Source organism: Stenella coeruleoalba, assembly GCF_951394435.1.
Source record: "Stenella coeruleoalba genome assembly, chromosome: 2".
NCBI lineage: Eukaryota > Metazoa > Chordata > Mammalia > Artiodactyla > Delphinidae > Stenella > Stenella coeruleoalba.
The window spans coordinates 32,112,554-32,126,822 of NC_137147.1; the positions used below are offsets into that span (position 1 = coordinate 32,112,554).

Consider the following 14,269-nt stretch of genomic DNA (forward strand, 5'->3'; position numbering starts at 1 on the left):
CTTGGAAAACTTGCCACTTTAGGAGTTTTGTTTTTTTCCAGATGGAAGCTAGAAAACTTGGGTCACAAGCTTGTGGTGTGGAGTTCACTGGTTGGGGCACCAGGACAGGACTAAGTTGCAGGGGACAAACATGAGGAAAGAGAACGCACCGCCACCAGTTTCTCAAGGGTAAGTACCGGAGGCATCTGACTTGCTTTGGGGGTCAGCTGTGGCGGTAAGGTTGCGTGCCCACCGCAGCCAGCAGCATTTGACTGGCCACACGGACCGTCACAGGCAGGTGGGCTCCTGGCAGCACACACATGGCAGCATCAACAGCCTCCCCGTCAGGCTGCTTCTGCCGCATGGTTCTGGATAGCATTCCTGGAAGCTTCACCCCAGGTCAGCCCCTGGTTCCTTAGCCCTGCCAATGTCCTTTTAATAAATTAATTCCTCTTCTGCTTAATCAGGTCAGTACCAGTTTTAGCTGCTTGTGATGAAGGACTGGGGATGAGCCATAGGTGGGAGAAAGGCAGGATGCCTGGAATCATTTTTAAGGGAGTCCTTCCCAAGGAGAAGGGCTGTGAGCCCAGATGGTTCCTGGGAAAGAACCATCTTCATTCTGTTTCTTCTGTGGAAGAAATAGAGCACAAGTTCCTTCAGCAGCAAAGAGAAAGCAATCTTTGCCCATTCCCTCTGCAGACAGGACATCTGAAGAGACCTTAGCTACTGGTAGTTAAGGAGAGGAGGAAACACTGCCCTGAGACAAACAGCATGAGTTTGATGGTCCACTAGGTACTTGAGTGGCTTCTGCTTCCCTCAACTAACCAGTCCAGATCATGCTAAGTCAGCCTTGGGAGACGCCGTTTCTGCTTCCACTCTCTGCTCCAGCTGGTGGCAGTGCTGAATGCCTGGCAGATGCTTCTGCATGAGACAAAACAAGCTGGGTGCCAATCCACTGCCCCAACCCAAGTGTGGGCCAGGGCTGCCCAGTCTTATCGGGAAGCAAGTCGGGGTGGAAACTCAGGGACCTAGTGCTCTACAGGCTCAAATACAGAGATGATGTTCTGAATATATGATTTACATCTTATCTATTTCATTTCATTTTTCAAACAGCCCCGATGAGGTGTGTGTTACTTTTAGTTTTCCTGATGAAAAAAATGAAGTTCAAAAAAGTTGTCTAGGGCTTCCCTGGTGGAGCAATGGTTGAGAGTCTGCCTGCTGACGCAGGGGACACGGGTTCGTGCCCCGGTCCAGGAAGATCCCACATGCCGTGGAGCGGCTGGGCCCGTGAGCCATGGCCGCTGAGCCTGCGTGTCCGGAGCCTGTGCTCCGCAACGGGAGAGGCCACAACAGTGAGAGTCCGCGTACCGCAAAAAAATAAATAAATAAATAAATAAATAAATAAATAAATAAATAAATAAAAAAGTTATCTCCCTAAGGTCACCCAGCGAGTCATTTCCTGGAACATGACTGACCCTCAGATACGTGTTGAATGAGGGAAAGGCAGGATGGAGAGACTTGATTTGGTCTGAATCCTAAGCCCATACCTGTCACACCGCAGCACACTGCCGAGTGAGGTGCAGTCTGGGAAAGTGCTGGACCTTTCTTTCAGTCTCTCCCCTTTTTTCTAGTAATTTCTCTCAATTGCCAACTCACCTAAGCCTCCGAGTTCCCGCAGAATTGAAAACTCCTTATGCTGTAAAATTCCAGCCTCTCAGCTGTGTTCAGGGATAGACTCCTAATAATGAACACACATTTTCTGATAGTTTTTATTTTCTCGCCAGCTTTCCTGAGATATGATTGACAAATAAAACTTTTATATATTTAGTATACAATATGATTTTTTAAAGATGTACAATATGATAGTTTAATATACATATGCATTGGGAAATGCTCACCACAATCAAGTTAGTTAATACATCCATCACCTCACAGAGTTACTGTTTTTGTGTGTGTGTGGTGAGAACATTTAAGATCTACTCTATTGGAAACAGACTCACAGACATAGAGAACAGACTTATCGTTGCCAAGGGGGCAGGGGGATGAGAGACGGATGGAATGGGAGTTTGGGATTAGCAGATTCAAACTATTATATGTAGGTGTGTAAACAGCAAGGTCCTACTGTATAGCACAGGGAACTATATTCAATATCCTGTGATAAACCATAATGGAAAAGAATATGCAAAAGAATGTACATATATGTATAACTGAATCACTTTGCTGTACAGCAGAAATTAACACAACATTGTAAATCAACTATACATCAATAAAATAAATTTTTAAAAAAGATCTACTCTGTTGGCAAATTTCAAGTATACAATACAGTATTATTAAGTGTATATTATATCTCCAGGACTTATTCATCTTATAACTGAAAGTTTTACCCTTTGACCAACATCTCCCCATTTCTCCCACCTTCCAGCCCCTGGCAACCACTGTTCTACTGTCTGGTTCTATGAATTTGACTTTTTTAGATTCCACAGATAAGTGAAATCATACAGTATTTGTCTTTCTGTGTCTGACTTATTTCACTTAGCATAATGTCCTCCAGGTTCATCCACGTTGCTGCAAATGGCAGAATTTCCTTTTTTTTTTTATGGTAAAATAATATTCCAGTGTGTGTGTGTGTGTGTGTGTGTGAAATGTTCTTTCTCCATTCAGCCATCAACAGACACTTTCAGTTGTTTCCATATCTTGGCTATTGTAAATAATGCTGCAATGAACATGGGAATGCAGATAGCTCTTTAATCCACTGATTTCATTTCCTTTGGATATATATTCCAGAAGTGGAATTGCTGGGTCATATGGTAGTTCTATTTTTAATTTTTTGAGGAACCTCCATACTGTATTCCATAGTGACTGTACCAATTTACATTCCCACCAACAGTGTACAAGGGTTCCCTTTTCTCTACATCCTCACAAATACTCATCTCTTGTCTTAATGAGAATAGCCATCCTAACAGGTGTGAAGTGCTATCTCATTGTGGTGTTTTTTTGGGGTTTTTTTTTTTTTTTTTTTTTTGCGGTACGCGGGCCTCTCACTGTTGTGGCCTCTCCCATTGCGGAGCACAGGCTCCGGACGCACAGGCTCAGCGGCCATGGCTCACAGGCCCACCCGCTCCACGGCATGTGGGATCCTCCCGGACCGGGGCACGAACCCACGTCCCCTGCATCGGCAGGTGGACTCTCAACCACTGCGCCACCAGGGAAGCCCTCATTGTGGTTTTGATTTGCATTTCCCTGATGATTAGTGATGCTGAACACCTTTTCATGTACCTGTTGGCCATTTGTATTTCTTCTTTAGAAATATGTCTATTCAGGTCACTTGCCCATTTTTTTTTTTTTTTTTTTTGTGGTATGCGGGCCTCTCACTGTTGTGGCCTCTCACTGTTGTGGCCTCTCCTGTTGCAGAGCACAGGCTCCAGACGTGCAGGCTCAGTGGCCATGGCTCACGGGCCCAGCCGCTCCGCGGCATGTGGGATCTTCCCGGACCGGGGCACGAACCCGTGTCCCCTGCATCGGCAGGCGGACTCTCAACCACTGCGCCACCAGGGAAGCCCTTGCCCACTTTTTAATCAGGTTGCTTTTTTGCTATTGAGTTGTATGAGTTCCTTACATATTTTGGATGTTAACCCTTTATCAGATAAATTGTTTGCAAATCATTTCTCCCATTCCATAGTTTTTTTTTGTTTTTTTTCCATTTTGTTGATTGTTTTCTTTACTGTGAAAAAGAACATACATTTTCATAATGTTGCTTTTATCCATGATCTGCAGGCTCATGTGATGGTCACCATTGTTCCATGAAACAGGTATTAGCATGGCTGTTGTATATGACCAGCCCATGGTAGTTAAATGTGTGAGTACTGACAGCGATCCAGCTCTCTGATCTTACACTTCAGCCAGAGCGAGCCAGACACAGAGTCTTACTTAACGCACTCCGGCCAGGGATGGGCAGGAAGACATTCTCAGACAGGGAACAGTGACAAGGGTCTTCCTGGAGTCACATCCTGATTGGGCCTCAAAAGCTCCCAGCAACTTGGACAGAAGTAGCTCTTCCCATAGTGCCATCTCCTCAGCCCTCAGCCCTCTCTGACCCTGACCCCACCCTCAGGCAAGCAAGCCAGGCTGATGCCAAGTGAAGGACCCAGGAACACTTCTACTGCAGGTTCCCTGAGCTGTCCCGGTGCCCGTGTCGGTCTGATGGCTCGGCCCAGCCCAAGTATGCCTATAGGGCCAAGAAGCAGAAGAAACAGAAAAGATCTGGGCTCCAGGCCAGGCCTTGCTATAGTATCAAATCTCTTCCATAGAAGCTCTTTTCCTCCTCCAACGCTAATTGCATCATTCAGGCTCCTGTCCGGGATTCCACAGGGTATGGAACCAATTCAGCTGAAACTACACTCTCCTCTTGGTTCCTGGGGACCTTTGCCCATCCTTCCATCCTAGCACGTGTCTGTCTGCCTTGTTTGGAGTTTTTTTCTGTGTATGTCCCTTCCAGACTGTGAGCTCCTTGAAGAAAGGGTCCAGGGCGTGTAGTAGGCGCTCAGCAAATGCTTAGTGAACTGATTTGTCTTCACTTGGCCCGTTCAGACGCCAGTTTCTTGTTTCAATTTGCCACCTGAGTGGAGACTGACTTCTCAGGCCCTCAGCTGACCCTCATCTACAAAACAGAATCTGTGGGGTGGCTGAGAATGGCCATGAAACAATCTTTAGATGGCAGGCTTGTCGCCTGCTTTTAGCGTTAAAGTGGGTTTAATTCCAGGTTCTGCCATCAGCTGTGTGAACTGAGAACAATCATTGGACTTCTCTGGGCTTCCCAGCTTGCTTCATGTAGTCAGTCCTCTTCCACTTGTACCCCTGAAAAGCCTTTTCAAATGACTCCCCACCTACAGCAGGATCCCCGAAGGAATCTCAGCTTGTCACCCTCACTCACATGATCTTCTCAAGACTCAAAGGTGATCATATGAGCCTCCTGTTTGAAACCCTGGAATGGGTCTCCATTCCTTCAACTTCAGCTGCCAGCTCCTGACCTTTGACTAATACCCTCCACAATCTGGTCCCAACTTATTGTCACGGTCACCCCTTGTCACCTTATCCCACATTCTCTGCTCCAGCCACACCGGTTCTAATATTCTGAGGAGCTACCAGGCACTTTCACATCTTCTTTTCACTTGTTCTCTCTAGAGTCTAGAATGTCTTTCTTAACTTCCCCAAATCCTACTTCAAGATTCAGCTCAAAAGACTCTTCTTTTGTGAAGCCCTTTCTGATGCCACCCCTTCTGAGGATTGAAACACTTACCTCTTTTTCTCGAATTGTATTCCACTTTGACTGCATTTCCTATGACCAAGGGTAGGTCTCAGACGCCTATACTAAGGGGCAGGGCTTGGCTGCCCGCAGGGGAACCCGAGGGGGAAGGGAGGGGGGTAAATGGCACCACGGGTAAGGTCAAAGCCAGCAGCCGAAGGACGAAGGGGATGGGGGATCAAAGGAGCGCACGTGTGGGCCCCGGGCAAATCCCCATTCTAAACGTCTTGAGACCGAGAGGCCATTGCACCAAACTAGACAGCTCTGTTCTCATCAGCAGGGTCAGCCTCTTGCTAGGCTTCTACCCTCTCTGCCAAACACCTGCTCACACTCAAGGTTGCCAATGTGATGTATTTCTGGGGGTGGCCAAGGATCTCCTGCCCTGCCAGCCTTTTCACTGCACTGACGCGGGCTCTTGGTACCCAACGGCATTGCTGAGGACAGCACGCTGCTCAGAAACACTGAAGGTACAAAGGGCTCCCCCTCGTGGGTGATGTGTGGACTCAAATGTAAACATTAATTTGGCTTCTAAGAACAAGTATTGAATATAATATTTTATTAGGGGACGGGGGGCGGTGTTCAATCTGACCAAAAAGTCCATAGCCATTTGTTGTCACAATCTCACACACTCCCAAAACGTCTGAGGGAGAGCCAGGATGCTGGTTCCTCCTCTAGAACAGAGCCAGCAGTTCATGGGACCAGGTGCCAGGGGCTTGGGTACCAGTGGTAGCTCCATCTTGACTCAGTGAAAAGACCTTGGGCAAGTTACTTTGAAACGTTTGTGACTTCATATATATCATATATGATATTTGATATATGAAGGGCCCCTTCATATATCAAAAGGGGCCCTTCCAACTCTCAGCATCACGTCATCCTTGGACTCTTTCTTCTAGGTCCAATAGCATGTTCTTTTCTGATTTCTCAAAGTACTGAGCAGGGGAAGGGCAGAGACAGAAGAGGAGAAGGTAACACAGGTTCTCCTCACATTCCCAGTCCCACCCCACCGTCAGCGCAGGGGAAGACTCATTTCACACAGGGGCTGGAGCGGGGGAGGAAACAAGAGGTGGAGGGTGGAGGCTCTGGTGAGACAGTGGTAACAAAGGAAGATGGTAGGCAGGACACTTCCCGATCCAGGACAAGTCCCCTTAAGTAAACCAGAGAGTTGGGGAGGGAGAAGCGAAGAGAGAAGGAAGATGGGGCACCCCTCCCAGGCCGGGTCAGGTCCTCTGAATATAACTAACACCAATGTTCAGAAGTGGAAGGAGGGAGTCCTTGGGCCCCAGCCAGGAAGTGGGGAAGGCAAGCAGGGATGAGGGAGGGAAAGTCACCAAGCCCCACCTTGAGGTACCAGCAGAGCCACCAGAGTGCAGACTTCTACCTCCACAAGTCATCGTGTTGTGACAGGAGCTGAGGCCAGCCGGACTGCACCCTGGAGTGGCAGTTGAGGCAGGAATTACAAAGACACTGGCTGGGCCCAATTACCTGTAGGATTTCAAATCTGGAAGCTTCGAAGTCACCTAGGGAGCCAGCATGTCTTGCACACCAGCTCTCACCTCCCCTGTCCTCCAGCCATGGCACCTCCTAGGCGGAGTCCATCTTCTTGTGCCACCAGGCCTCTGCCCTCATGGGTCCTCTCTTTCCCACCTTCACTAGCTCATTCTGCTCAGCCTTTGAGTTCAGCGCAGGTGCTATCTCCCTCTGATGTTCTCCCTGAAGCCTACCCTGGGTTCCTTGCCCCCAGGTGTTCTCTGAGCGCCCAGCATTGCCTTGGCTCCCAACATTGCCAACTGTTTCCTTGTTCGAATGCCTCACTGAAGCATGAGCTCTTTAAGGACTGGAACTGACCCTTATTGCCTTCTGTACACTCAGCTCTGAGGAGTGCCTGGTCCATAGGAAGGGCTGTTAACCCTGCTGAATGAAGAGGTGGGTTAGTGGAGGAGAGGTGGGGGGCTCAGTCTACTTCCTGTTCCACCCACTGGAGAATATGGTATCTATACCCTCCTGCACCTGACAGCCCTTGAAGTATCTGGTGATGGTTATCAAATTCTGTCCCCAAGAGCATTCCAGACATAAGTAAACAATCCAGTCCCTTCTACACCGCCTCCAAGGCCCTGGCTTCCCATCCCCTCTCCACTGGGCTCCCTCCTCTGACGGCTCTAGAATTTGTCAGGATCCCTTTATGAATGAGGCAACCAGATTGCGACACATGCTTTCACTCACGTCCTTATCCAAAATTTACAGAAATGGGCAATGGCTATCATTGCAACAGAAATCAGTAGCTAAGCCAGAAAGGAGAACCAGGTTTTCTGATCCCTAAATCAGTCACATAGTACCTTACTAACATTAGTTAGTACTGGATTAGTAACCTGAACCCAGTTAATTGCCCACCTATATGCTCAGTCTCCTGCCCTGACTCCCCGCCCCTTTGCTAACTCCCAAGCAGCCCTGGCTTCAGTGTGAGACAAAGGCGGAGCTACACATAAGGCCAGCAGCTGATTCTGCCATGAATCAGGGCAGAAGCTGGTGGGGGAAAAGGAGGGGAGAGCACAGATCACGAAAAAAGTGCCCCCTCAGGGCAGACCAATTCATTTAACAACACATTTTTTGAGAACCTAGCTCCCTGGAGCTTATATTTCAGCAGGGAAGAGGGACAAAACAAAGACATATATTATAAAGCAGATTAAAAGGTGATCAGTGCTACAGAAAAAGAAATAGGGTATGGGCTTTCCTGGTGGTGCAGTGGTTGAGAGTCCGCCTGCCGATGCAGGGGAAGCGGGTTCATGCCCCGGCGGCTGGGCCCATAAGCCGTGGCCGCTGAGCCTGCGCGTCCGGAGCCTGCGGGAGAGGCTGCAACAGTGAGAGGCCTGCGTAGCGCAAAAAAAAAAAAAAAAAAAAGAAAGAAATAGCAGGGTAAAGAACACTGGGGCGGGGGTGAGCAGATTACAGTTTTAAATACAGTGGTCACAGGAGGCCTAATTGAAGGAGACTCTGGACCAAGACCTGGAGGAGGTGAGGGAGCTGGAGGAGGGGTGTTCTCGACACGGGGCAACCAGAGTGGGACACAAAGCAGGCTCATTTCCTAAAAACTACACTGCAGGATGCAGCTCTAGCTTGTAAGAATTAGAAATTAAACAGAATAAGGATTGCTGGCTATTTTGGCTAAAACTGTATATAGACACATGTGTAAATATGTATATGTATACACATACATCTATATACATTTTGATCTCAGGGCAGCAGGATGAAAGGGCTGTTACTTAGTAATGCTGGCTTCTGAAGAGTTCACAACCACCGCTTAAGGCAAAAGAGGGATGAGGCACTTCAGCTGAAAGCTTCCATCAGAGATGGCAGGAATCATAAATACCATGTCCTTTTGGCCTATTTTCTTATTTATGAGGAAAGGTTTTCAGGCAACATGTAACACTCTGGGCACAATCTTTGTAACCAGCTGTAGCACACGTGATACATATAGAAAGTCAGCACAAAGTAGACCAGTGATAATGAAATCTAATGAATAAACATAAGCTATACATTTAAATGATACATTGCTATACAGAGCGTTTATCGGTATATCAGTTAAAAAATGAGATCTAGTACTAAAGTCTACAGAGGGAGAAAACACTTATAAAATTCACAAATTGCACTTCTATTGAAATCTCTATTTCCAGAGTCAGTTGTTCATAGCGTCTACACACTCATATTAGTAACTGTGCCCTTTGAAATGCACCCACTGTGACTGGGATCTATTGGCCTGCTTCTCTTTTCTGGGATTAAATGGCTACCTTTGTAAATAATATTTGCTAACAACAATGGCCATGGAAAAAAACTGTCAATAAATTGCCATCTTTTGGGGCAGATGGTGTATTGAGTGCTTAATCTCCCCTCCTCCTTTCCTTCCCTCCTTCCCTAAAGGATGTACATATAGACACATCTTTCCACTGTCCCTCAGAACTTTTCATTACCTTTTCTGATGTTCGAATGTGGGTCCAGTCTGGTCATCAAACAGAAAAAGAAAACTGCCGAGAGGATAAGTAATGAACCACTCACATAAGGTATGCACTAATAAAAATTTAATATCATAAAATAAACCAGAAAACAGCAAAAACATTTTTTTAAACCATTCACAATTAAAGTGGAAAGAGACAAAATTATAAGGCAGCCATCCATGGAATGATTTCATGTTTACAAAGGATCCAGAAAAGGGGACATTTAAAATCACTGTTCAGGCTACTGAACCAGGGGAACTGCAGTGTTGTCCCACGAGACTTCCAACTTGGTAGAAGATGCTATGAGAAAACAGATCAAAGCCAACCTCCGTGTGTTAGGCTGGGCATATCTAGAAAATTCCTAATGGTTGTCTAGCCCTTTTATGCAAGTCATACATTTCCCTCAGGTCTCCTCAGGTGAATCTAGATGTCTCAGGTACAAAGGGGCTACATCACTGGTTTTAATTTCATAGCATCTCCAACAGTGCTCTTGGGGTTATGTGGACCATTGTGTATTGAGCAGAAGTTTTGTAATGTAAGGAAGGTACCCCTGTGGAACGCCTATAGAGAGTTCTTGCCTTGCCCTACAGCAGTTTTGGATGAAGCCGGTCATTATTCTCAGTCTCCCAAGGGGGCCCCATAGACAGGAAAGTTCTTTGGGGGCTTGTGCTGTTGACATACATACAGTTCCCACGTTCAGTACCTAGCTACCATGTGTCTGAGAGGCTGGCATGTCCTCCGAGTTCTAATCCTTGAAAAAGAGAAAAACCAGGCAATGACACTTAGAAATAGGCCGGTAAAAAACACAATTACATTTTCTCCTTTCTACAAAGAACTGACCACTCAAAACAGCCATCTCTCTCATTTTTCTAATGATTCAAAATACAGGAACAGACTTGGCTGTCTTGAATAGGGAAATAAAAAGGTGATGAGGGGAAAAGAGAACAACATAGCCTCTGTAGGTGGTACTGTTTCCAACTCTCTACACTCCAGTGCAGAACCTTTGCCTAAAAAATGAAATCTGGCAATAGCATGCACAGGAAAGCCATCAGACCTGGAACATCGCTACTCTGGGGATATGGGAACTGACAAGCAATTCACTGGCGAACAAGTGATGGGAATGCATCAGTAGTGTTTTTCAACTTAATCTGCCATTTAAGAGAGCACTTGAGATCTGAAGAAAGTCTATCCCTACCGAGGAAAGGGAGTCAAATTGCAATTCAGATTAACTTTGGTTATGAGGAAGTAAGGGCCATGCTTTTCATCATCAATTGCATCTCTCTGGTAGCCAATAATTCCATCTGTAATCACGGCAGCAACTTAAGTATTGCCAAGGTTTTCAAATGTGTGAGAGCATTAAGGCATCCACATCGAAGGAGGCAGTTTTAAACAAGAGGAAAATGGAACTGAAATGTGCCAATAAGTGACCATCAGTGTGACCTCTCCTGGGACACTGCCCACCATGAGCAAGTTCTTCCCCCCGTGAAGGAGGCCTCTGCCACGCTGCTCGGTTCCTTGCTGCCTTGAGATGCATTGAGCCCTGTAAGATTAGTATGGCTATTTCTGCCTGCTGACCAGGACGGAAGTAAGTGGTTCTGAGGCAGCAGCTTTAAAATCTGGGAAAGCCCATAGCCCTTGAGAGCTGATAGGCCGTGAAAGGTTTGCTTGTTAATGTGAGGTCCAGAGGGGAAGGCAAATTTGGAAGTTAGATGGTCTGATCCTTGCCAGAGTTCAAGGCCCTACCCAGCAAGATATTGCAGCCAAACTTTTAAGTGTGATGGCAAGGCACTGCTGAAAGAGGCTTTGGCCAGCAGAACAAATTTCTGATCATTGCACACAACAATATGATAGAAAGTACCGCTATCCAAACCGAACCGGACACTAAAATGAGCTATTTACTTAACTAAGTAAATTTCCGGGTAGAGTCAAGGCAACCGTGTTATTTTGAAGGACCAGATGAAACCCTAGGACTCTCCTAAGTCAGAGTTGTTATCAGGAAAGTCACGCAGACTTTCATACTGTACCTTCTGTTGGTTTTAATGTCGTACACAATGGCTGCCAGCCACCATCCAGAACCAGACCCTGTTTATGCTACTTTGGTCTACAGCCAGCAGAGGGCTCTCAAGCTCTTTTTCCCCAGCTGCTGACCCAGTAACAAATCTAGGAAGGAAATAAAGATATCCTGGGCATGCTGGCTTATGTGTCCTATAAGATGTTTTACAAACTCCTAAATCCAATGCCCTGACGAAAACAGTCTTGGTTCCCCCTTTCTGTAATGTGGTGTGAAATGGTACAGAAAGTCAAAATAAATTAACAATATATCATATACTTATTTGATAACACAAGGTTTACAGGGATTTTGGCAAATATGGAAAAATTATCCCAGTTTGCTTAACACTTTTACTATCTCAATTGTTTAAATTACCAGAATATTAGTGATTGTGTCATCTCACATATGAGGAAGTGATATTTTAAGGGCTTAATAAAGCTGCATTTGACACAAAGGTAACTTCACTGAAAGGAATAAAGAACAGACACGAGACTATCTTCATCATCACAGTTCAAGAAGTGGTTGTCCTGATGAGAGAACTCAACTCACAAATATTAACATCACCACCAGCAGTAAGCAGCAAATTGTAGCGAGGAAGGGCTGGAGGGAAAAGTTAGGAGAAAAGCATGGAAAAGATGAAGAGACAAAAGACATGATTTTAATAAGCTTTAAATCAACAGGCAAACACTTCCCATTTATGATACATCTTGACTTTCTTCACTGCTACACGTGCTTATGTGACACTGACCTAGCAGTCCCCAAGGGGCACCAAGTATTTTGCCAGAGGGACTGCTGGTCTGCTAAGATAAATACTTAAAGAGACAAAAAAAGGACAACATAGGTTTTGGTAATCTTACTTTTAAAAAGGTTATTACAAAGATGTCAGTAACTATCCGAATTCACTTATAATTGAATCCCCTTTAATTTCCAAAGATACTTTGGGACCTGACTGTTCCTGAAGGAAAGCCTATGCCTAAGGAAAGCCCACCTACTAGAACCTGGCTCCTCTATAAAGAATGTGCTGTACAGGCAGCTACTCTACACAAAGGAGAACTTGAAAAGAAATGCTTTATAAAACACTGGTTACCTCTTTAAAAGCTAGTCCACCTCTGTTGCTCCATTTGATGGAATGGCAGGCTCTCTTTAAAGAGACAAGTGCAGAAGGAGGTGTTTAAAAGACTCTCCAGACATACCCTCTTCAGTGGATCTCTCTCTCAAGTAAAAAGTCAGCTTTCAATGTGTCTTGCCGTCCTTTTCCTGACTCTAGCCCCAAATGAACTACTTATCTTTAGCATCTAAGACAGTGGGCATTATGACCTTCATTCAAGGCATAGATGTGGCATAGATGCTAAAGCACCAGACTTACACGGCGAGAACCATGTTAAAAATCAATGGATTAAAGTGGCAGAGCCTCGAAACTAAGAAAGAGATTTAGCTTAATTACAGAACACTGTACTTTCATAATTATTTCATTATGAGTATGAAGGTCTCCACTTTTCCTTAAAACTAAATTCCATCTTCCCTGAGAATAGGGTTAAGGGAAACAACAAAACTCAAAATGCCAAGGGCCCTTGAAAAGACAACACATGGAATGTCTGTATCCTTCGCAGTGTGTTGTTTCTACTCGAAAAGCTTTCCATTACTCCAGGTTTTCATCTCACCTCCCTCCAGAATCTTTAGGGTTAGGGGTGGAGATGGGCAAGGCGAGACAAGAGACTGAGGAAGTGAGCAGCTGTCACGTGCTGGCTGTTCTCACTGGATGGAAAACGGCCATGGCCTGAGGCTGGACCCTCAACAGTCAGTGCTGGTGTCCTACTGACAGAGCGAGCGGGATGAGGCAGCCCAGAACCAGGGCTGCTACCTCCAGGCGGCTGAGGCCTCTCCCTCCAGCGGGGTCGGGTTTGTGGCTGTGCCCCATTCCGCCTACCTCAGGGAGGACATGCACCGTGGCAACATAAAGAAATGTCCCAGCAGAGAAAAGCATGGCCACTCCAGTGGCATTGACCTCTGAAAGGGCTTCTTTACTGCTCTGTGAAGTAAGATAGAGAAGAAAAATTAAGTCAAGTAAAATCCAGAGGCAGGAAGAAGTCCCAATAAAAAAATACCCAATATTCATAACTCGTGTTATCTGGGGCACCGGGGACATCCTGAGATCAGAACGATCTTGTTATTTATGGGAAGCTTCCAAACAAGGGTTTAAGACTATTGGTGATGTACACAATTACTTTTTCAAACAAACTTCAAGTCTGGTTGAACAGGTTTGGCCTACATTATTAAGATGGAATCAACAGCATTAATGCAGATATCAAAGTTCATACATTCATTCATTTATTCTACTAATATTAACAAATATGCCATATGCACCAGGCTCTAGGCCAGTGCCTGAGATACAGTGGGAATCGAGACACAGTACTTGCCCTCACAGAGCCTAGAAATATCTTGTAAGCTAATCTTTATACAATTCATTTCAATTTTTTTTTTTTTTTTTTTTTGCTGTACGCAGGCCTCTCACTGTTGTGGCCTCTCCCGTTGCGGAGCACAGGCTCCGGACGCGCAGGCTCAGCGGCCATGGCTCACGGGCCCAGCCGCTCCACAGCATGTGGGATCTTCCCGGACCGGGGCACGAAACCGCGTCCCCTGCATCGGCAGGCGGACTCTCAACCACTGCGCCACCAGGGAAGCCCTCATTTCAATTTTTTAAATGAAAAAAGTGGACCTACTAAGACAATTAATTGAAAATTTAAGAACATGCCATAAATGTAATATGTAACTCCATGCCTCCAAAATTATCATACCTTCCTCTCAAAAGTTCTAAAAACTTATATTGATCAATGCAGTAATAAATAGGGTAATATTTATTTATTTAGGCTGCACTGGGTCTTAGTTGCAGCATGTGAGATCTTTTAGTCACGGCATGCATGCAGGATCTAGTCCCCCGACCAGGGATCGACC

At 45.8% G+C, this 14,269-nt stretch overlaps 1 protein-coding gene across 4 annotated transcripts in view; it reads right to left on the reverse strand.

The window, feature by feature from the left end:
- Window positions 1–9,341: 9,341 nt before the first annotated feature.
- SLC39A9 (solute carrier family 39 member 9) overlaps window positions 9,342–14,269 on the reverse strand; it is a 48,949-nt gene continuing 44,021 nt past the window's right edge. For 2 of the 4 annotated variants that reach the window (XM_079915063.1, XM_079915065.1), the window contains one exon: window positions 9,342–13,346. In XM_079915063.1, the coding sequence (XP_079771189.1) occupies window positions 13,116–13,346 (231 nt within the window). In that variant the 3' untranslated portion in view covers window positions 9,342–13,115. The remainder of the gene's footprint in view (window positions 13,347–14,269) is intronic. The other 2 variants (XR_013827353.1, XM_079915064.1) reach the window with 2 other exon arrangements.